This window comes from Notolepis coatsorum, assembly GCF_963971535.1.
Source record: "Notolepis coatsorum genome assembly, chromosome: 8".
Lineage (NCBI taxonomy): Eukaryota > Metazoa > Chordata > Actinopteri > Aulopiformes > Paralepididae > Notolepis > Notolepis coatsorum.
The window spans coordinates 33,456,857-33,481,247 of record NC_140172.1 but is presented as its reverse complement, the minus strand read 5'-3'; the positions used below and the strand labels follow the sequence as shown (position 1 = coordinate 33,481,247).

At 45.1% G+C, this 24,391-nt stretch overlaps 1 protein-coding gene across 3 annotated transcripts in view; it reads right to left on the bottom strand.

The window, feature by feature from the left end:
• Positions 1 to 24,391, bottom strand: part of emsy (EMSY transcriptional repressor, BRCA2 interacting) — a 42,992-nt gene that overhangs the window by 9,137 nt on the left and 9,464 nt on the right. For 2 of the 3 annotated variants that reach the window (XM_084320812.1, XM_084320813.1), the window contains exons 9-16: positions 23,277 to 23,495; positions 21,343 to 21,492; positions 16,862 to 17,032; positions 12,734 to 12,873; positions 11,781 to 12,002; positions 9,146 to 9,575; positions 3,632 to 3,796; positions 2,507 to 2,662 (exon numbers count right to left, since the gene is read on the bottom strand). In XM_084320812.1, coding sequence (XP_084176938.1) covers positions 2,507 to 2,662; positions 3,632 to 3,796; positions 9,146 to 9,575; positions 11,781 to 12,002; positions 12,734 to 12,873; positions 16,862 to 17,032; positions 21,343 to 21,492; positions 23,277 to 23,495 — 1,653 coding nt within the window. The remainder of the gene's footprint in view (positions 1 to 2,506; positions 2,663 to 3,631; positions 3,797 to 9,145; positions 9,576 to 11,780; positions 12,003 to 12,733; positions 12,874 to 16,861; positions 17,033 to 21,342; positions 21,493 to 23,276; positions 23,496 to 24,391) is intronic. The other variant, XM_084320814.1, reaches the window with a different exon arrangement.

The window sequence follows — 24,391 nt, the reverse complement described above, 5'->3', positions numbered from 1 at the left end:
CTGTTGGAGCGGAGGAGAATCGTCTACACCCCACTACTGTGTGGGATTTACCCGTGAGGAACATCACTCGAGCCCGTCTCTCGGAGAGGCTGGCCGGCTTTCACCTATGCTGCACGCATACTTGGATTACAGCTGCTGCTTTCGTCTGCCGATCAAGGGAGTAATGTACCGACTCCCGTAGCTGGAGCTTATTGATTCCCCGTTGATCCAGAGTTTGCATTCGAACATTTCCTCCCCCTGCTGGCCTACAACCGGAGGGACCCTACCAGTATCTCCCGCTGCCTTACTAGAGTACCATAGATATAATTCCTAAGATTCAGGTTGTATTCATTATCTCCTGCGTAATATGAGAATGGACATACGTTATTGATTTGCCTACGCACATTCTTTGCCTTATAAGCGCACTTTAAGTAAAGTATTGTTATATATACTACCATTGCTGCTAATAAATATTCTTAAACCCAGTTTTGTGTGGAACCGTGTCATTGTGGAGGTGTTCTCATCATATACCTGTGTACTGTATGGCCAGTAGTAATGTACATAAGACAGTAGTGGTTTAATGATACCATACTTATTAATACAGTCAGGGAATTGTACCCCTCAGTTACACCTACCACTTGTATCTATTGCTATGTCCGCCTACTACAATCTCATGAGCTGTCTAACGCCTGTCCCGTCTCCCTGTCTCCCTATGACTTGCTGTCCTGGAGTGTTGACCGGAGTGTTGGACGTCCCGTGACGAAGGCCGGGAGGTTGCGACCCCCTCTGCGTGCCCCCCTGTCTCCGGAGGTCTCGTAGTGGTGACCGGAGTGCCGGATGTCCCGCGATGATGTCGGGGAGTTCGCGACCCTCTCTGCGCCGCCCCCTATCTCCCTGTCTCCGGCTGTCCCTGAGCAACGACCGGAGTGTTAAATGTCCCTTGACTAAGACGGGGAGGACGTGACCCTCTTTGCGCCGCCCCTGTGCCTCAAATAGATTCGCTATCAGCTCTATCTTTAATCTTTCAAAATGTTCAGTTGCTATCGCTATTAGCTCTATCTTTAATTTTTCAAAATGTTCAGTTGCTATCGCTATCAGCTCTATCTTTAATCTTTCAAAATGTTCAGTTGCTATCGCTATTAGCTCTATCTTTAATTTTTCAAAATGTACAGTTGCTATTGCATGCACTCATCTGTGTTCCACTACACACATGAGTGCATGCTTACCAACTGTCCGTCTGCAACACTACTATCACCAACATCTAAGAAGGGAGATCCCCCCTTGAATGGCCCTTCTAAAGTTTCTCTCCTCCACACTGCCTGTGGAGCTTTTTTTCCCTATTGTTAGGTTTTAGTGAGTTTTTCCTTACCTTCGCGTGGGGTATGTCTGGGAGTGCTTGCATTCTTTCATTTATTTGCATTCATCTAAAAATGTTTGGACCTTATGGTGTTCTTGTTCTGTTCTTGACTTATTGTTATGTTTTCTTCTTGACTTGTTTAAAGAAGATCTGTACGGCCCATGGGGACATTAACGTGTGTTGTCGGGCCCTATAAATAAATTTGATTTGATTTGATTTATGATACACACACTACTACGACACTATTGTACTATTACAGTATTGGGTGGAATAAGCCTTTACAACTATTTGGGTGGAATAAACCAGTAAAACTATTTGGGTGGAATAAGCCTTTACAACTATTTGGGTGGAATAAACCAGTAAAATGATTTGAAGTTCATTGCCACCTCCCATAAGTCTCTACGACAAATGGCCAAGCTTATTTCAATGGACAATGATGGTAATTAATAAATGTTTTTAATGCATAGGTATATCAACGACAATAGGTTCACTAATGGCATGTTGTAAACAGATGTCAGAGAGCTGATTATCAGCAAACCTGTGTAGTATCGTCCTCTTGCATTCAAACGGTGAAACTTTATACTGAATATGTATTTTAATGGACAATGATGGAAATCAATTCTAAAAAAATACTTGTCGTTGACCTATTTGAAGAATATTCAAGACATATATTTGTATATCTTGTATGTCATAAATGTCATGATCGTGAGTATACCTGCAGTGATGTACTCAGATTATCAAGGCGGTGATGTACTCAGATTACCAAGGCGTACCTGCGGTGATGTACTCAGATTATCAAGGCGGTGATGTACTCAGATTATCAAGGCGGTGATGTACTCAGATTATCAAGGCGGTGATGTACTCAGATTATCAAGGCGTACCTGCGGTGCCGTACTCAGATTATCAAGGCGGTGATGTACTCAGATTATCAAGGCGTACCTGCGGTGCCGTACTCAGATTACCAAGGCGTACCTGCGGTGCTGTACTCAGATTATCAAGGCGTACCTGCGGTGCTGTACTCAGATTACCAAGGCGTACCTGCGGTGACGTACTCAGATTACCAAGGCGTACCTGCGGTGCTGTACTCAGATTATCAAGGCGTACCTGCGGTGACGTACTCAGATTACCAAGGCGTACCTGCGGTGCTGTACTCAGATTATCAAGGCGTACCTGCGGTGACGTACTCCGCCCCGGGCTCAGCCTCTGACGTGGAGGGTCTTGGGGACTCCGGGGTGAGCTTCTTGTCCTGGGCCATCTGGATGGGTACGGCCATCTGGCTCAGATCTATAGTGTGCTGCCTGGGCCTGGCCTCCCCCTTCTCCCTCGCTGTCAGGAGGGGGAAACAATGACGCATTTAATCTTCTAATTATCCTTTAGTCACAGTTCTAGTTTTCTCCCAGCTCCTCCCAACGCTGCACGACACGTCATCATCCACTAGGACTAAAACGCTTCACAGACTGCTTTTTGTCCTCTGAACTCCTTCTAGCCTCTCCTCATACTACTGACTTGCATTACTGCACCTACTACTGTATATGGTCGTGTGTACTGTCTTGTTGATGATTTGTTTACATTTACATTTAGTCATTTAGCTGACGCTTTTATCCAAAGCGATTTACAAGTTATGCACGACAAGTCATCAGGAAGGGCACAACTCTATCAGCGGAGTAACAATGTTCATCAAAGTGTTGAGTGTTACAGTGTAGGTTAGTTTATCAGGACAAGTGCATGATAGTAAGGTTAGTTAGGGTTCCAATTTTTTTTTTTTTTTGACTGTATCCCTGTATTGTGATAATATGTAGATTGCCTGCTGTTGTCCATTGATGTATTTGTGCTGCAGTATAACATACTGTACCAAAACAAATCTCTCCATCTATCTGATGTTGATTTAATATTTCCCTAAACAGACGTATACATACAGCAGAATCATGGTCACCACCTGTTGTATAACTTGTATTCTTCCTGCTGCATCATTACATCATTAGTTCAAAGCAGGACTGGCCTAAAAACTCAATGGACCCTCCTGAACCCTAACCTCACCTCCCTCCTGAACCCTAACCTCACTCCCCTCCTTAGGGTACATGTGATTCCATGTTTTCATTGAGTCCCAGTCTCCCACCCCCCACACTTTATTGCCACGACGACCACCACCACCACTGAAGTTCAAATCTAAATATCATGATTTTCGTGACTGAAAATGTACACTCCCTCCCTATTAGGACATGCAAATAAGTGTGTCTGTGTGTGTGTGCGTGTATGTGTGTGTGTGTATGTGTATAAACAAACAGCTTCTCTGACCTATTTGTTGTAGCTCAAGCAGGGCTTTGATGGTGGAGGTGGCTGACTGGGATTCCCCACCAGACACTTCCTGGTAAATAATAGTGGGGTTCGATTCCACCGATATCTCCTGTTCAGTCCAATCCTGCTCCCTGGTGGTCAAGATGTGCACTACAGGCTGAGAATCTGAGAAAATAGACAAAACAAGTTGTGATGTGATGCTGCCCCTCCAAACAGACCAACAATAAGCACCTCAAACACAGAACCATATAACTTTGTTTTAAGTTTTCAGAGGAACAATGTTTTCCAACGTAAATCTAACGATGATAGGTTAGAGTGATGTGTTCATTCATAGTTTAAGACAGTAGAGGTTATCACATTCACACTCCAAGTGATTTTGATTTACAACTGCAAATACATAATGTCTCAAAACGGAGTTATACGATCCTTCAGTGCAAGAGTTAATTTCAATAAGCCGGCCCACTGAACAGGGTTTACGGACCTTGGAATTCCAGTCAGTTCCGATAGGAAGAAGGTTCAGGATGTTAGCTTGACCCCTTCAGTAAGGTACACAGGTGTCCTGACAAAGAGGTTTTTCACCAGAATGCAAATTATACGAGTTGCGCGGTGGGATTCTTATGACAAGAGAGCTGGAAAATAGCAGTAAAAAGCCATTTATCGTGTCTAATCCACAGACCTGGTTGTAAACAGTTGAAAAGAGGACGATGTTCTACCGAAGTACACGCGCACCATAATAGTTCTTAATGAAACTGTTCATTAAGTGTTCATGACTTCATGATAAAGTCTATGGATTGTCTTGACTAATCGTGTCATGATTTGTGGAAAGAGACTTTGCCGTTGAGTTTTTCAAATGTATTTCTTTGTGTGCTTTGAGCAGGTATCTACAATAGTCTGCAAATCACAGAAACGATCTGGATGATAGAATGAATGAATGAATGAATGAATGAATGAATGAATGAATGAAACTAATCAGAAACGGCAACGCTTATAGTAGGATTCACGTTCTAGGCTATAACTCAGCCTTTCGGGAATTACCCCAAACCACTCTAAAACTATACTTACCGTAAATCCTCTAATAGTGACCTGTATTCAATTAAAAACCAACTCTCTATTAATGACCGGGCGCGCTGTTGAAATAAGCAATTATAAGCTGACCTCCTACAAGCCGGGTTACTAATATACGCGTGAGCGAACCTCCCCTTACTTCCATATATGAAACACGGGTCGCGCGCAGCACAACAACAACAACAGAGCAAGCATGGCTACCGGTACTAAACAGAGACGAAAGTTTGACGTTAAGCTTAAAGAGGAAGTTTTGAGGTATGCGGCGGAGCATTCGGGAGAGAAAGCCGCAAAGCACTTTAACATTGATTCCAGACAAATCCGATATTGGAAAAAACAAAGGAATGAGCTGAAAGCAGCCGACGGTAAAAGCGCACGCATAACTGGAGGAGGGAGAAAAAAAGTAAGCGAGGAGATGGAGACACTACTTTCCGAGTGGATGTATGCATTGCGCGACAAACACAACCGTGTGTCGCGCACATGATACAAAGAAAAGCAATGGAAATCTACCCAACAGTGAGTGATGGATTGTGATTGCACTATTTTACTCAGGTAAAGTTACTTGATTTCACTTTGAAAACGTTGAAATGACCAGTGACCACCTGTAATTGCACTGTTTACTATTTCATACAGTACTTGGTTTCAATAAATGAACCCAGTACATTTGACTGGGTTCAAACAGACACAAAATGTTGATTTATTCATTATGATCGGTTTGAAAATTTGAAATATAGGCCTCTCTCTTATACATGCCTCCTTTCAATAAAAGCCTGGTACCCGCTACAGTTGAAACAAATACAAGCCTGGGTCACTATTAGAGGAATTACGGTATATTCACCACGGTATAACACAGGAACGTATGGATGAAAAAATTTATTCTTTCTCACATATTGAACGATAGATAGTTGATGTCAAATGGGCCATAGTATTGTATCCATAGCTATAATATAGAATATAGTTATAGCTCTACAAACAAGGTGAGGCACTCCTATCTTTTAAAACGTGGCACTGCTACAACGGGACCCGTCTAATGGCTGGCGCCCAATGTGTTAACGGCAACATACAGGTCCATGACATTGAATAGAATATTAAAATCGAGAAAAAAAGGAAAACGGACCAAATAATGTATATATACGTGGTGGGCGTTCAACGGTTGTCGGCCAAACACTTATATAAATAACGTTGTTGGCGGGGAATGTGTTAAGAAGTTAAATGTGTGCTTCACAGTGTTTTAGTCTGTATGAGTTTTTCTTTTTTAATAAATATCAAGTTAAGATGATATTGAAAGACAGCATTTGTTTTTCACATGTGTATATAATGTAAATATCTATAGATGAGACAGACATCTCCTCTGTGTGTGTGTGTTCCACTCTGTAAAGGCCTCTGCATGCTACAGAAACTTCAGAGCAACTGCAACACAACATCGGCGCGATTTCAGCGCGGTTGTTTTAGAGGGTCTTGTAGACTGTGTTGCTTGGACGTTGCGTACATGTCCCTCAAATCTAACCTAAACAACCGTTGCGTTGATATTGCGTAGCAGTGATTGGTTGGTTAGCGAATGGGGGCGGGGCTGTCATAGAATAATATTAGTCCCGCAGAGAATATCATCCTCCATTGTTGTTTCCAGCATTGACGCTAAATAATTAGCGTCACATAGCTCGCCTTTTTCTGAAAACCCAAGCACATATTGTTCCATAGCATACGCCTTCAGTTGATCATGACAAATCCTCTCTTACCTTGACGATTAAAAAGCCTCCATAATTTAGTAAATAAAGCTGTAGCCAGCCAGCTAGCATTGGGTCTATTCAAAATGCTATCCACATTAGCTACATAGCTAACCAAGTAAATACAATGGTATCCGTCCTGAGGTAACGTTAAATACAACGTTTGCTAGTCGAAATGACTGGACACACACAGGGACAAGTTAAACATCAATCAATTAATTTATTCCAATAGGTAGTTTGAGCTGCATGTGAGCCGAGGTCCTCTCCATTGGAAACTAATGATGTTACGGTAACGTTAGCTCGAAAAGCACAGAAAGTTAAGCTGCTAGCAACAGACACTATAACACTTCCGGTCGGGGGTTTTCAAAATAAAAGTGCGACGTCTAAAATCACCGGAAATACGTTTAGTTTGTACATTATCTAACGTTAACACGAACCTAAACTAACTTTAGTTAAACTAACTTTGCGCGTCGATGTTGCAGAAGCATAAAGGCAGAGTGTCTAAAACACTGTTGCTTTGTCGATGTTGTGTTGCAGTTGCTTTGAAGTTTCTGTAGCATGCAGAGGCCTTAAGGGAGGACCGACAGGGAGACTAGGAGACAGACAGGGCCTGTAGGCAGATAAGACACTGGCCAAGGCCGTAGGGAACATCTATATTGTGTCAGAGGTAACAGCGGCTGGCGTCGCTTAGTAACAAGATTGGCGTTGCTATGGCTAACAGCTGTTGCTAGGGAAATAGACTTTATAGCCGTTGGTTCTTCCGGGTTGACTCAGACGAGCATTGACAGCAAGACAGCAGAGATCCCTCCACCCTCCACCGAGGCTGGAGGAGGAGCACGCCACGAGGACATAGCTAGAGGCTAACGGAACAGGCGTCGGCTAACGGATAGGCCTCAGGATCAGGGAGCAGCCACGAGGAGAGCTAGCTTCAGCTAATTGGACAGATAGCTTCGGCTAACAGGACAGGCTTCGGCTAGGGAACTAAGAGAGATAGAATTATTAATTTTGTTTCTTCACCTTTCAATGTGTTCCATCTTGTACGAGTCTTATGTTTATGAAATAAACATAACCATCAAGGAAAGAGACCATGTTTCCAGTGTTGATTCTTCTGATTACGGATGTACCAACGGGGTGATACAGTGTGTGACAGCCAGTAAGATAACCATCAACAGATGACACAAACACAACGCAGAAGGAAGTCACGGAACAGCAGGTGACGAGTTGATTAGAGGCTGAAGACCACCTAATCTAACAATATGCTGGCCACTTTGCTCCGCTGTCTGACTGAGGATGAGAGATATGAAACACTGTTTGCTCGTCATCCAAATACGTTTTAATAAATTAACAGTTTATGAGTAACACAAATGTTTTGGAATGATTAAACAAAAATTATATAGTGTCATTGCGGAAAAAAACCTACGGAACATCGTTGGTTGATTCCGTACGGAACCTTGTAGAGGCCTATGTTCTTCCATACACAGACAGGGGAGGTAGATTTTCCCACTTTTACAGAATACTATTGGTAATCAAATTGTAGATTGTTGAATGCAGATTGTAGAATGGGTATTTCTCCGGAGAATGAGCACACAAACATGCTTGTCTGGCTCCTAACAACGGAGGAACGGTCCCTGAAGTGTTAGGAACAGTTAGTCTACGTTATGCCCTTAACACTTTGGACGCCAAGAACGAGTTACGCCGCTTTTGCCCGCCATGCGTTGAACGCCAAGAACGACTTACGCCGTTTTTGGAATCAATATTTAATTTTTTCGCCATGGCATTCATAATTCATCCAGCCAACCTCCGGACTGCAGTGTGACCCTGTATGAGATTGCAACGCCTCAATACCGCCGCCTGGTGGATGGTCGGGCGAGTTACACTCTCGCCAAAACCGGAAGAGGTGATCGGTGCGTCGAGGAAATCCCTCCGGCAGTCACGTCTTGTTACGTGGATCCAGACAAACACTATAGTGCATTTGGATCGCTTTCTAAACGTAATAATCGATATGATTTCGGCGTTTATTGCACCATACAAACCGGAAATGGATGTAGGAGATCGACGTCAAATAATTGGGATCTTTTTCCTCCAGTCTCATCGGCGAACGGTAAGAGGACAGTAACGTTATTTTCAGCCCGATTGTTTATTCATTTCACTGCAAACCATCTGATCAATATATCAACCCATACTAAATAAAGCCGTTACTGACGATCAAGGAATTATAAACGACCCCCCCCCCCTTTCCTTCACGCATGATGAAGCATAATGTATACCGATCATATACATTTGAATTTTTTAATATAGCGTGTATAGGAAAGAAACGCCAATCGATAATCTATCATATGCGTCAGGGCCTATAACTCTCGTTTTTGGAATTACAGCAGAAAAGCTTAAAAACATACTTATATTCTAGACGGTATTAACACAACAATGTATGAATGAAAAAATATAACGTTCCCACATCCTGAATGATAGATAATCGATGATGAATGGGCCATAGTAATGTCAATATAGCAATACAATTTAAAAAGTTATAGCCCTGCAAAGAAGGTAAACATCTCCATAGGCTTTCAACGGTGGCAGACTGGGTATATTGATTGATATAACCCATGGCGCCCAATGTGTTAAGTAATCGTGGTGAAACCAATTTTAGTTGCTGATTTAGTTCCTAATTAACTAGTAGTTACTAAGCCTCTAGTTTCAACTTTACACCCTAACGTAGGAGAGGACTTACACATAGCTGGTGCAGCCCAGTGCAGATCTCTACCTTGGACACTGCTGTGTGAGACCTCTTCAGGTAAGCTGCCGACGTCCGTTTCATCCTTCAGCAGGGCGTCCTGGCCGGAGGTCTGGCCCTGGACCGCGTCAGAGGACCGCGTCACCTGCTGTAGAGTCTCGGTGACCAGCTGTCTGGTCTGGCCCTGGACCGCGTCAGAGGACCGGGAGACCTGCTGTAGAGTCTCGGTGATCAGCGGTCTGGTCTGGCCCTGGACGGCGTCAGAGGACCGGGAGACCTGCTGTAGAGTCTCTGTGACCAGCGGTCTGGTCTGGCCCTGGACGGCGTCAGAGGACCGGGAGACCTGCTGTAGAGTCTCGGTGACCAGCTGTCTGGTCTGCTCGCTCACCACCGCTGCCTGGAACACCGGCTTGGGCTTGATCAGAACCTAAAGCACAGCAACACAATGTTTCTTTCTGTTGAGTCACAGCCATCGTGACCCCGTAATTGCCATCTCGACCCCCGTACAGACGCTATTAAGACAGTGGAAAATGACCGAACAAGATGACAGAGGGGGTGTTGATAGTCACAGCCAACTAGTGACACTTGTTATTATGACATCCTGTTCTCTCTGTCAATTGTAGGATATAAAGGTTTAAGCAGATGTTTATTGTATATATCTGTTTTAAATCTAGGCATATGTTACTGTATGTGTCTATATGTGGTATGTATTCATATATATATATGTGTATATGTATATATATATGCATATATGTATATATGTATATATATACTGTGCCTTTGCACGAGTATCTGTGTCTGGGCTGGGCTGCACAGTCGGAATACAAGAGAAGAGGCCTCTGTGCAGGAATGTGCAGGAATGTGGTCACAGAGCGTTTGACCTTGACAGTGGGTGAATCTCTGCCTGCAGAGAAAGCCGGGACCCGTAGAGGCAGATGGAATTCTAGGGGCTTTCCCAGCACAAAGAAATCTATTACTATCTCTCAGTTACAGTAACGACTAGAAAAGGAGGAGTTCATCCTTGCTGAATTGTGTGTTGATTGGCTGGTGGAGTAGACAGGAGCCAATGGAAAAGATACAAGTTGGAAGGAGGAGTGTTTTACTGTGCCAACTATATGACGCTACGGACCTGTGTATAAAAGCTTCAGTCTCGTCTAGCAGATTTTCAGTTTTTTTAAGCCAGGAAATGTCGAGCGGTGTAATGGGGCATGGCCTGGCAATTTTTTAGTAAACCTCCCTAGGAAGTAAACTCTTTAAAAGTTTTGACTTTTTACATTTTTACTTCAGGCCCTTTCTCTCCTGAAATATACTATGATAAATTGTGCTTTTCTTTTTGTAACTCTTTTAATTAAAAACGTTTTAAAACTAAATCTCTTTTCTTCGTGTTACTTTTTCTAAGAAAAACTGGTAAGCTATAATATCATTTCTACTTTTTAGCACCCATTCAAAGTCATGCAGTGTAAATTGAGACTTGAATGAAAGGTCGTTTCGAGAAGATACTTTTTCCTATGATGGTATTGGTCACTGTTTTTTTAGATTGTCTAAGTATTCATTAGCTCCTAAGATAGTATCCTGTCACTGTTTAAATGTTAGATTACAGCTTATCTCTCAAAGAGAATAACATTTAAAAAATATTGTCAGTAGGTCAGAAACACGGCAGAAGCGCTGCAAGGATCAGAAACACGGCAGAAACGCTGCAAGGATCAGAAACACGGCAGAAACGCTGCATGGATCAGAAACACGGCAGAAACGCTGCATGGATCCATTTCATTTATTATGAATAGATCTTAGGTGTAATGGGTACAGATGTCAGTCTTTTCTCTAAAAATAGCAAAAGAAGTAAATAAGAATCTGTAATCTATTTGTATTCAATGCAAAAGGGGATAATTCCAGACAGCAAGCATTTAGAAAGAGATTACCTCACTCATTTAAGCTCTGAGATGAACTCTCACCGGCGCCGTTTGACAAATGAGAGAGGGATAATCACTTGATTGATGACAAACCTATTGGTATACTCAAGTAGATTTACTAAGGACAGACTTGTCAACTAAATCTTCCTTGTTATGAATAAAATATAGATCTCGCAACCTCTACCACTTATCTACATCAGTGCCGGAGGGGGTCGGGACGAGCATACGGTATAGCAGGTCTCTTGATACAACTCTTTTTTAGATTCACTGGGGTTTGAGTGTCAAGGCATTGCAGGACGCTGTTTGATGTCAGATGAGCGGACCACTGAGTGATGGGCTTATCAAACTGACCTGATATACTGGGGCTTAATACACTTTCCCTCCTTCTTTCTCTATAGGAGATGGTGCAGTCCACTGCCCAGACTCTTTATTGAGACCTTAACCACCTCTCTGCACATATCTGGGCACCTCGTGTCATTTATGATCAGTGACAAATGTGGGAAAATTGGAATATGGGTTTTAAATAGCTCTAAAATGGAAAAAGAAATGTTGCCCTGCACTCTGGGGTGTACATGAAAATTCCATCTAGCATAATATTAGTTGTGATTGATTGATTTGCAACGTGAAAAGGGAAATGACCAGAATAATTTGAAACACTTGCTTTGAGAGAGAGAGAGAGAGAGAGAGAGAGAACGAGATGTTGTGGGGAGATCTTCACGGACCTGCGTCTTGCCCTGCTGGCCGTACACTATCTTGGTGGGTATGATCTTGGTGGTAGTGGTGGTGGTGGCCTGGACTCCAGAGCTCATGCCTTTGGGCTGCGTGACTATCATCTTGGTGATGGGCCTGGAGGCGGTGATGATGGCGGGCTTAGATCCCTGGACGGCCTGGAGGCTCTTGTCGCCCTGGTGCATAGAAGCAGCCAGTTTAGTCTGAAGGTCATACTGCGGCACAAGAGGACAACGGAATTATTTGTATCACCACCTATATTAACCCTTTCACTACCACACTACAGAAGGGTTAAGGCTTCCACTACCACACTACAGAAGGTTAACCCTTTCACTACCACACTACAAAGGGTTAAGGCTTCCACATTATAGAAGGTTAACCCTTTCACTACCACACCACACTACAGAAGGTTAACCCTTTCACTACCACACCACTACAGTGTGGTAGGGTTAACCCTTTGTAGTGTGGTAGTGAAAGGGTTCATATAATTCTTTGGTCATCACTTGTCATTTTGTTGATAATTTATGACACATGTAACATTTAAGACAATAGTATTTACATTGTGCGTAACACATTCTGCCACGTTAAAAGCAGACGCTCATATTTTCCTGATCAGCACTTTATAATTCAACTCTTTATTGTTTAATAGGATCATCATGCGTGCCGTGACTGTTCTTATATAAGTATGCCACAGCATCAGATGTGAGTTGAGAACCACCAGTCTAGATCACTAAAACTCAATCAATGGGAACCAAACCATTTCTGTAAAATCAGATGAAAGCCTTTGAAACAGTACTATTACTTTGTACTGCAGCTTATGGGAAAGTTTGTCTTTGTTACTGAATAAATTGGACGAGCACCAAACGCTAACAGGAGGCTGTTGCCCGTATCCCAAAGACTGAAGCACACAATGTTCTTAAAATGGCGATGCACTTGGTGAACTGACCCCAGCAGCGTTTAAGAGTGTGGTGACGACGTTCTTGCCAGGCAGGCCTTGGATGGTAGCTCCTTTGCCTGTGGTTTTCTGAACCACTATGACATTGGGTTTAGAGGTCATGGGTATAGTTGTGATCTTAGTCGTTGTGCCTGCAATAGAAAGAACATGTTTTAAAATATAGAGGTGGACACCAATATGGATTAATCATGTCAATATTTGCATTTTACCAATACAATGAATGGTAATCATTTTTGTTTAGCAATAAAGATTCAGATTTAATGAAAAGGTGCACTCAACAGATGCATGGCTAACTCTAACCAGTAGCAAACAGTGCTTAACCTTATATTAATCATTCATAATCTGGTGATTATAAAATAATAAACCCATCATTACAACTTTAAACTCACTGCAACGTCACTGCAGGTGGCAGAGCTGAAGCATGGCTCTGGGCTGAACATAACCAAAACTATCCTTTAGGTTGTAGTTTGTTTTTCTGTGTTCCTATCTGCACAGCTGCCTCCTCTAGCTGTGTAGATACGGAACTGTCTCCTCAAGTTCAAGTTCAAGTTCAAGTTCTTTAATAGTTGTCATACAGAAGTACAGAATACTTTCATACAAAATGCTTCTTACTGTTACGCTCCAGAGACTGTGCTAGACAAGATAGTATCAAATAACATAATAACATAATATAGCATGAATTTAGAAGAAGAAAATGAGGTCACAGTTGTTCGGTATAGACATATGTACAATGTTCTGAGTTACCATATAATATACAATACACAATACTATGCAGTGTACTAATGTACAGTACTATCTAGTGCAAAGCAGGTAGGTACAATTTACAGTAAGGTGTACGAGTTGTAGTGCAATCCTTCATCCATAAATATAAAGTGTGGGGAGTGGGTGCTACAGTGTGTTTGTTTAAAGTGGGTGTGTGCTATAAAGTGTGTGTAGTGGGTGCTACAGTGTGTTTGTTTAAAGTGAGTGTGTGCGTGTGGATGTGTGTGCTATGTGTGTTTGGTGGTTGTTGTTGTGTAGTGTTCATTCATTGTTCGTTTAGCAGCCTGATGGCCTGGGGATAGAAGCTACTTCTGAGTCTTTCTGTGCTCGCCTTGAGACTCCTGTATCGCTTGCCTGACGGCAGCAGTTCAAAGAGGCAGTTGTTCGGGTGGCTCGAGTCCTTAATAATTCTCTTAGCCTTCCCCTTGCAACGCTTGTAGTAAATGTTCTGGAGGGTGGGGAGCCCCCCTCCAATTGTGCGTTCGGCTGAACGTGTCACTCTTTGTAGTCTGCTTTGGTCTTTTGCAGTGCTATTCCCAAACCAGGAGGTGATGTTGCCGGTCAAGATGCTCTCTATTGTACATGAGTAGAAGTTCTTAAGGATCTTCTGGCTGACTTGGAACTTCCTTAGGCGCCTGAGGAAGTAGAGGCGTTGTCGTGCCTTCTTCACCACACTGTTAATGTGTATGGTCCATGTCAAGTCCTCGGATATGTGGGCTCCGAGGTACTTGAAGCTGTTGACTCTCTCAACCGGTGCCCCGTCGATGCTGAGGGGGCTGTAGTCCTTGACCCCCGACCTCCTGAAGTCCACAATCATCTCCTTTGTTTTGCTGACGTTCAGGGAGAGGCTGTTTTCCTGGCACCATCCCGCCAGGACCTTGACCTCTTCCAGGTAGGCCCTCTCGTCGTTGGCAGAGATCAGGCCCACCACCACTGTGTCGTCAGCAAATTTGACGATTGTATTGCTACTCCGCTGAGCCACACAGTCGTGTGTGTACAGGGAGTAGAGGAGGGGACTCAGAACACAGCCCTGGGGGGCCCCTATGTTGAGGGTGATGGATGAGGAGGTGCAGTTGCCTGCTCTCACCACCTGGGGTCTGCCAGTCAGGAAGTCCAAGACCCACTGGCAGAGGTCATAGCCCAAGCCCAGGTCCCTGAGCTTGGCTATGAGTATGGAGGGGACTATGGTATTGAATGCCGAGCTGTAGTCGATGAATAGCATTCTCACATAGTTCCCCTGCCTCTTGTCCAGGTGTGATGCTGCTGTGTGCAGCACATGGGATATGGCGTCCTCCGTGGACCTGTTGGGGCGGTATGCAAATTGCAGGGGGTCCATGTTGATGGGGAGGGAGGAGCAGATGTAGCCCTTTACTAGCTTCTCAAAGCACTTCATGGCTATGGAGGTGAGAGCTACAGGGCGGTAGTCGTTGAGGCAAGCAGGCTTGGATTTTTTGGGTACAGGGATAATAGTGGACTTCTTCAGGCAGTATATAGGAACTGCCCCCTCTAGCTGTGTAGATAGGAACTGCCCCCTCTAGCTGTGTAGATAGGAACTGCCCCCTCTAGCTGTGTAGATAGGAACTGCCCCCTCTAGCTGTGTAGATAGGAACTGCCCCCTCTAGCTGTGTAGATAGGAACTGCCCCCTCTAGCTGTGTAGATAGGAACTGCCCCCTCTAGCTGTGTAGATAGGAACTGCCCCCTCTAGCTGTGTAGATAGGGACTCCCCCCTTTAGCTGTGTAGATACGGAACTGCTCCCTCTAGCTGTGTAGATAGGAACTGCCTCCTCTAGCTGTGTAGATAGGAACTGCCCCATCTAGCTGTGTAGATAGGAACTGCCCCCTCTAGCTGTGTAGATAGGAACTGCCCCCTCTAGCTGTGTAGATAGGAACTCCCCCCTCTAGCTGTGTAGATAGGGACTCCCCCCTTTAGCTGTGTATATAGGAACTGCTCCCTCTAGCTGTGTAGATAGGAACTGCCTCCTCTAGCTGTGTAGATATATATATATATACTACCCCCTCTAGCTGTGTAGATAGGAACTGCCCCCTCTAGCTGTGTAGATAGGAACTGCCACCTCTAGCTGTGTAGATATATATATATATATAAACTCCCCCCTCTAGCTGTGTATATATATATATATATACTACCCCCTCTAGCTGTGTAGATAGGAACTGCCCCCTCTAGCTGTGTAGATAGGGAACTGCTCCCTCTAGCTGTGTAGATACGGAACTGCCCCCTCTAGCTGTTTATATATATATATATATATATAAACTCCCCCCTCTAGCTGTGTATATATATATATATATATATATATACTACCCCCTCTAGCTGTGTAGATAGGAACTGCCCCCTCTAGCTGTGTAGATAGGAACTGCCCCCTCTAGCTGTGTAGATAGGGAACTGCTCCCTCTAGCTGTGTAGATAGGCACTGCCCCCTCTAGCTGTGTAGATAGGGACTGCCCCCTCTAGCTGTGTAGATATGAACTGCTCCCTCTAGCTGTGTAGATAGGAACTGCCCCCTCTAGCTGTGTAGATAGGAACTGCCCCCTCTAGCTGTGTAGATATGAACTGCTCCCTCTAGCTGTGTAGATAGGAACTGCCCCCTCTAGCTGTGTAGATATGAACTGCTCCCTCTAGCTGTGTAGATAGGGACTGCCCCCTCTAGCTGTGTAGATAGGAACTGCTCCCTCTAGCTGTGTAGATAGGAACTGCTCCCTCTAGCTGTGTAGATATGAACTGCCCCCTCTAGCTGTGTAGATAGGAACTGCTCCCTCTAGCTGTGTAGATAGGAACTGCCCCCTCTAGCTGTGTAGATAGGGACTGCCCCCTCTAGCTGTGTAGATAGGGACTGCCCCCTCTAGCTATGTAGATAGGAACTGCACCCTCTAAGCCTTTTAATCTCTTTGGTTTTGCGTGACCTATTTGTTAAGTCATTAAGACTGTCCTTCTGTTTCTAGGTGATGCAGGTGATGACTGTGATGCAGGTGATGACTGTGATGCAGGTGATGACTGTGATGCAGGTGATGACTGACCAGACACCATGTTGCTGCTGATGATCTTCCCTCCCAGGGTGGCCAGAGACTAGGGACTGCCCCCTCTAGCTGTGTAGATAGGAACTGCTCCCTCTAGCTGTGTAGATAGGAACTGCCCCCTCTAGCTGTGTAGATAGGGACTGCCCCCTCTAGCTATGTAGATAGGAACTGCACCCTCTAAGCCTTTTCATCTCTTTGGTTTTGCGTGACCTATTTGTTAAGTCATTAAGACTCTGTCCTTCTGTTTCTAGGTGATGCAGGTGATGACTGTGATGCAGGTGATGACTGTGATGCAGGTGATGACTGTGATGCAGGTGATGACTGACCAGACACCATGTTGCTGCTGATGATCTTCCCTCCCAGGGTGGCCAGAGACTTGGGGACCACAGTGATGATGCTGCCACTCGTGGTCTTGACGTAGGTGGCCCCAGCGGTGGCTGACATCCTGGCTCCAATGTTGGGGCTGACCGTGGGTCTAGAATAGGTGGCCTGGGTAGCTGCAAACATCAGAGTGGTATTACATTATAGTAAGTGCTTTATGTCCCTTTTGTCCTTGTGGTCAAAAGCACTACAGGAATGCAGTCATTCGTGGCTATTTTACCAGTCACTCAAATACAGTTGCCTCAAAAAAGGTTCACCTCCCTTGATGTTTTGCACATTTTTACTTGTGATTCAAATGATAACAATGTGCAGTTATTTGGAGTTTACTGGTCTGAGATATATGGAAAGGCGGATGTAAACACCAGTCAGATTAAGCTCATATCCTGGCTATGAGAAGCCAGAATCATGGCTGGGATATGGTGATATTAGCCGGGATATTGAGGCATCTAAACACCTTCTCATGGCAACAATATTCTATTTACTCATGTATACAGGCATATTGGTTGTAGGGATATACAAATGCATATAAGATATGAATCTCTGCCCTGTACCAGGCCCGTCAGGGCTTAATGATGTAAACACACTGTCCAGCTTTCAAAGTTTGCATTACAGGGTAATCTACTGAAGGTTTACACCTCTCTCGCTCATCTCGCCCTCTCGTCTCGTCTCGCTCTCTCTCTCTCTCTCTCCCCTCTGTTCATACTGTAAATTAAACATACTTGTCTCTCTCTTCTGTCTGTGGCCGTTCTGCCAAGCTTCAACACAACAGGTTTGTTTTTCATCCCAACCTTTCTAGAGAACCTAATAACCGTGTTGAAGAGACTGGCTCCTAGAGAACCTGATGACCCTGTTGAACAGAGCCTGGAGAGACTGGCTCCTAGAGAACCTGATGACCCTGTTGAACAGAGCCTGGAGAGACTGGCTCCTAGAGAACCTGATGACCCTGTTGAACAGAGCCTGGAGAGACTGGCTCCTAGAGAACCTGATGACCCTGTTGAAGAGCCTGAGAGACTGGCTCCTAGAGAACCTGATTACCCTGTTGAACAGAGCCTGGAGAGACTGGCTCCTAGAGAACCTGATGACCCTGTTGAAGAGCCTGGAGAGACTGGCTCCTAGAGAACCTGATGACCCTGTTGAACAGAGCCTGGAGAGACTGGCTCCTAGAGAACCTGATGACCCTGTTGAAGAGCCTGAGAGACTGGCTCCTAGAGAACCTGATGACCCTGTTGAAGAGCCTGAGAGACTGGCTCCTAGAGAACCTGATGACCCTGTTGAACAGAGCCTGGAGAGACTGGCTCCTAGAGAACCTGATGACCCTGTTGAAGAGCCTGAGAGACTGGCTCCTAGAGAACCTGATGACCCTGTTGAAGAGCCTGAGAGACTGGCTCCTAGAGAACCTGATGACCCTGTTGAACAGAGCCTGGAGAGACTGGCTCCTAGAGAACCTGATGACCCTGTTGAAGAGCCTGAGAGACTGGCTCCTAGAGAACCTGATGACCCTGTTGAAGAGCCTGAGAGACTGGCTCCTAGAGAACCTGATGACCCTGTTGAAAAGAGCCTGGAGAGACTGGCTCCTAGAGAACCTGATGACCCTGTTGAAGAGCCTGAGAGACTGGCTCCTAGAGAACCTGATGACCCTGTTGAACAGAGCCTGGAGAGACTGGCTCCTAGAGAACCTGATGACCCTGTTGAAGAGCCTGGAGAGACTGGCTCCTAGAGAACCTGATGACCCTGTTGAAGAGCCTGGAGAGACTGGCTCCTAGAGAACCTGATGACCCTGTTGAAGAGCCTGAGAGACTGGCTCCTAGAGAACCTGATGACCCTGTTGAAGAGCCTGGAGAGACTGGCTCCTAGAGAACCTGATGACCCTGTTGAACAGAGCCTGGAGAGACTGGCTCCTAGAGAACCTGATGACCCTGTTGAAGAGCCTGGAGAGACTGGCTCCTAGAGAACCTGATGACCCTGTTGAAGAGCCTGGAGAGACTGGCTCCTAGAGAACCTAATGACCCTGTTGAAGAGCCTGGAGAGACTGGCTCCTAGAGAACCTAATGACCCTGTTGAAGAGCCTGGAGAGACTGGCTCCTAGAGAACCTGATGACCCTGTTGAAGAGCCTGGAGAGACTGGCTCCTAGAGAACCTGATGACCCTGTTGAAGAGCCTGAGAGACTGGCTCCTAGAGAACCTGATGACCCTGTTGAAGAGCCTGAGAGACTGGCTCCTAGAGAACCTGATGACCCTGTTGAAGAGCCTGGAGAGACTGGCTCCTAGAGAACCTGATGACCCTGTTGAACAGAGCCTGGAGAGACTGGCTCCTAGAGAACCTGATGACCCTGTTGAAGAGCCTGGAGAGACTGGCTCCTAGAGAACCTGATGACCCTGTTGAAGAGCCTGGAGAGACTGGCTCCTAGAGAACCTAATGACCCTGTTGAAGAGCCTGGAGAGACTGGCTCCTAGAGAACCTAATGACCCTGTTGAAGAGCCTGGAGAGACTGGCTCCTAGAGAACCTGATGACCCTGTTGAAAAGAGCCTGGAGAGACTGGCTCCTAGAGAACCTGATGACCCTGTTGAAGAGCCTGAGAGACTGGCTCCTAGAGAACCTGATGACCCTGTTGAAGAGCCTGAGAGACTGGCTCCTAGAGAACCTGATGACCCTGTTGAAGAGCCTGGAGAGACTGGCTCCTAGAGAACCTGATGACCCTGTTGAAGAGCCTGAGAGACTGGCTCCTAGAGAACCTGATGACCCTGTTGAAGAGCCTGGAGAGACTGGCTCCTAGAGAACCTAATGACCCTGTTGAAGAGCCTGGAGAGACTGGCTCCTAGAGAACCTGATGACCCTGTTGAAGAGCCTGAGAGACTGGCTCCTACCACCCTGTTGAACAGAGCCTGGAGAGACTGGCTCCTACCACCCTGTTGAACAGAGCCTGGAGAGACTGGCTCCTAGAGAACCTGATGACCCTGTTGAACAGCCTGGAGAGACTGGCTCCTAGAGAACCTGATGACCCTGTTGAAGAGCCTGGAGAGACTGGCTCCTAGAGAACCTGATGACCCTGTTGAAGAGCCTGAGAGACTGGCTCCTAGATAACCTAATGACCCTGTTGAAGAGCCTGGAGAGACTGGCTCCTAGAGAACCTAATGACCCTGTTGAAGAGCCTGGAGAGACTGGCTCCTAGAGAACCTGATGACCCTGTTGAAAAGAGCCTGGAGAGACTGGCTCCTAGAGAACCTGATGACCCTGTTGAAGAGCCTGGAGAGACTGGCTCCTAGAGAACCTGATGACCCTGTTGAAGAGCCTGAGAGACTGGCTCCTAGAGAACCTGATGACCCTGTTGAAGAGCCTGGAGAGACTGGCTCCTAGAGAACCTAATGACCCTGTTGAAGAGCCTGGAGAGACTGGCTCCTAGAGAACCTGATGACCCTGTTGAAGAGCCTGGAGAGACTGGCTCCTACCACCCCGTTGAAGAGCCTGAGAGACTGGCTCCTACCACCCTGTTGAAGAGCCTGAGAGACTGGCTCCTACCACCCTGTTGAAGAGCCTGAGAGACTGGCTCCTACCACCCTGTTGAAGAGCCTGAGAGACTGGCTCCTACCACCCTGTTGAAGAGCCTGGAGAGACTGGCTCCTACCACCCTGTTGAAGAGCCTGGAGAGACTGGCTCCTACCACCCTGTTGAAGAGCCTGGAGAGACTGGCTCCTACCACCCTGTTGAAGAGCCTGAGAGACTGGCTCCTACCACCCTGTTGAAGAGCCTGAGAGACTGGCTCCTACACGCTGGGCTCTTAAAGCTGCACCATGGAGTTTTGTAAGGGTCAGAGAAGTGAATCATCTTTAAGGTATATTTTCACAACTGAATAAACAAACTGTCTTCAGAGGATACAGTGGATCCCTGGAACACCGTTTGAAGCTAGAAAGCTACCTGAAAAGTTACTATTTCACTGCTGCCGTTTAAAAAGGCAGGGCCCGCAATTTAGTTAAAGGAAAACTCCCAACATTTTGGGAAATTATCTTATTTGCCATCTACCCTGGAGTTAGACAGGAAGATACATACCTTTTTCTTCTCTGTGCATGCAGTAGGAGTAGGAAGAAGTGCAACGTTAGCCTAGCTTAGCGTCAGTCACTGGAAGTAGGTTCCTCCATTAGCCTAGTTCCCAACGTCTTCCTACTCCTACTGCATGCACAGAGAAGAAAAAGGTATGTATCTTCATGTCTAACTCCAGGGTAGATGGCAAATAAGCTAATTTCCCAAAATGTTGGAGTGTTCCTTTAACAAACATACTCTGGGCTTGCATTTGGTTCACAGTGCCTAAATATTATAAGATATAATAAGTCTAAGAATGATCCTAAATGTCTTTTGCAGGTTCTGCAAACAAATCCCTCTCTCACCTGTGGGCTGGGACACCAGCGTGGTGGTCATGACGGCTCTCTCACCTGTGGGCTGGGACACCAGCTTGGTGGTCATGATGGCCCCGTTGCTGCTGACCACCATGATGGGAGAGTTGCCGCTGCTGCTCAGACCCACCGAGGTCGGCTTAGGAAGGATCTTACTGGGCTGCATCTGCTGCGTGATGATCTTTACCCCTGAGGAGGAGAGGAGGAGGGGAGGAAGAAGAGGAGAAGACCGAGGAGAGGAAGAAGAGGAGGAGGAGGGGAGGAGGAAGAAGAAGAGGTGGTGGAGGAAGAAGAGGAAGAGGTGGAGGAGGAAGAAGAAGAGGTGGTGGAGGAGGAGGAAGAAGAGATGGTGGAGGAGGAGGAAGAGGTGGTGGAGGAGGAGGAAGAGGAGGAAGAGGAGGTGGTGGAGGAGGAGGAGACAGAAAAGACAGAGGAGAGGAAGAAGAGGAGGAGGGAAGGAAGAAGAAGAGAAAGAAGAAGAAGAGGAGGAAGAAAGAGAAGACGAAGAGGTGGTGGAAGAAGAAGGAGAAAGAAGAAGAGGAGGGGGAAGAAAGAGAAGAAGAAGAAGAAGAAGAAGAAGAAGAAGAAGAAGAAGAAGAAGAAGAAGAAGAAGAAGAAGAAGAAGAAGAAGAAGAAGAAGAAGAAGAAGAAGAAGAAGAAGAAGAAGAAGAAGAAGAAGAAGAAGAAGAAGAAGAAGAAGAAGAAGAAGAAGAAGAAGAAGAAGAAGAAGAAGAAGAAGAAGACACAAAAGACACAAAAGACACAGCAATTGAAATGTATCCTGCATCAAAACAGTATAACATCCTATTATTAGTGGGCTATTCTAAATCTAGAAATACTACGTATATGGTTCACTATAGTATTTAGCGATTCACTATTAGTATAGTGTATAGAGCAGGGGTCAGCAACCTTTTTGACATGGAGTGCCTGTTTGAAATATAGTTGTAACTAGTGTGCCTCAACAATATTCCATGCATCGTAATTTTTTTTTCTCATAATCAGGTCTTTTTAATGATAATTTTTACATTATTACATCATTATTGTTGTTATTATTAACAATATTATTATGATGGTTGTATCAACCCTAAATCTGAGTTGGGGGGGGGGGGGGGGATGCAATGCAGACAAACAGCTGCATACAGTGCGACCATTTCACTCACATTTGCCCATTCATTTTTGGACACATCACACACCATTGGTGTGTGTACTGTACGTGTGCTGTCATAGCTCCACCTACAGGCCTAATGGAGAAGACCAGGATGTGAATGGAGGGTGAATGTGAGGTATATCGTGTAAATAAGTTTTGATTGATCGCAAGACTACACTGTAAAAAAAAATATAATAATAAGTTACCAGAACTTAAAAATATTGAGTTCAGTTACTGTGCATTAAGGTTTTCAGTTTTCAATCCATAATAAGTTAACAGAAAAATAAGTACACAACCACATTATTTCAACCTAATAAAACTATGTTTATTGTCATTGTTTTAAGAACACAAGTTGACTTGGTAATACTCACATTTTGAGTAAAAAAAATGGCTTTTAACATGTGCAATGAAATAGAAAAATAAATAATACAATTTGTTGATTAATCCCACTAGTCACAATGGTGACCGTAATAATGTTTTTGTTATAAGGCTCTGCAAATGTTACTGAATGATGTAGCAATGTATTTCCAGCTAAATTGAAATAATAAACAAATAAAGGGTCTTAATTACCAAATATGTGGTAGTAAAAAGAACCTGTGGGAGGATTTCAACAAGATAAATGCGACAACAGTGCAAAATATTTCACTATAATATTTCAAAGCAAAAAAATAATAATAATAAAAAAAAATTATATATATATATATATATATTTTTTTACTGCTGCCCCCTGTGCCTATGCAAATGCCCCCGCGTTCCTAGGGTTGCCTACCCCTGGTATAGAGTATAGTAAATAGAGTACTCCTGTTCATTTTGGAACGGTTCTTACCGGACTCTTGTTTGATCTGAATGGTGGGCTTGGAGCCAGGCGGGGTGATGGAGGCTTGGGTCTGGCAGATGGAGGAGGCCCCCAGAGGGGAGCCCAGCTGGAGCTGCTTGGGGGACTGTTGCTTGGGGAACTGGGCCATGATCTGAGCCGGAGACCCCATCATGGTCTTGGGTGAAGGGAGTCTGGCTGAGGCCACCTTCACACCAGCAGATGAACCGCCTGGAAGATGGGAGAATAATAATAACATTTATATAGCACTTTTCTAGACACTCAAAGCGCTCCCCACAATGTAGGGTGGAAATGGCCTCCTTCACCACCACTGGTAGCACCCAACCTTGGGCTACGCAGGCTCAATGGCTGCCATACACTGGCACCAGGCACACATCACACTACCCAATGGCTGAACGGCTCAGGAGACAGGGATTGATATCAGCCAATTAAGGGGCAGGGATGATTAGGTGGCCTTGATGTCAAAGACCTGATGGAATTTGGCCAGGAACGTCGGGGAACCCCCTACTCTTTACGATAGGCGTCCTGGGTTCTTTAACAACCGAGTTTCAGTCAGGACCTCGGTTTAGTGTCTCATCTGAAGGTCATTCTTTTTATTTAAAGTGTAAGGGATATACGATTTGCTTTGTCGTTTTGCAATTCCATTTCTTCAGAGAAATCGATGTAGATGATTTCTTGCATTTCATTGCCTTCAGACATGATTTGTTAGCTAGATGATGACATCATAAACCAATAGCCACATGGTTGCCGGCCAATCGACTCACCAGATGGCAACGGTGAGGAACAACAGACTACAGGTTAAACAGCATATTAAGCAAAACGATGGCAACAACTCATTTTGATACACATTTCAGCATTTCCAATATTACATTTAAAGAGTAATGAAACAATGGGGCGCCCCGGTGGCGCACCACGTATATACGCTCAGCGTAACCACAGCGCCCTGAGTTCAAATCCGGCCCAGTGCTGCATGTCCTCCCCAGTCTCTCTCTCTCCACATTTCCAAACTGTCCTATCCACAATAAAGCAGAAAATGCCACACAAATGAATAAATAAAACAGTAATGAAACAAGCCTTTGCTGCCCTGGTGGTTGACCTTGTCACCC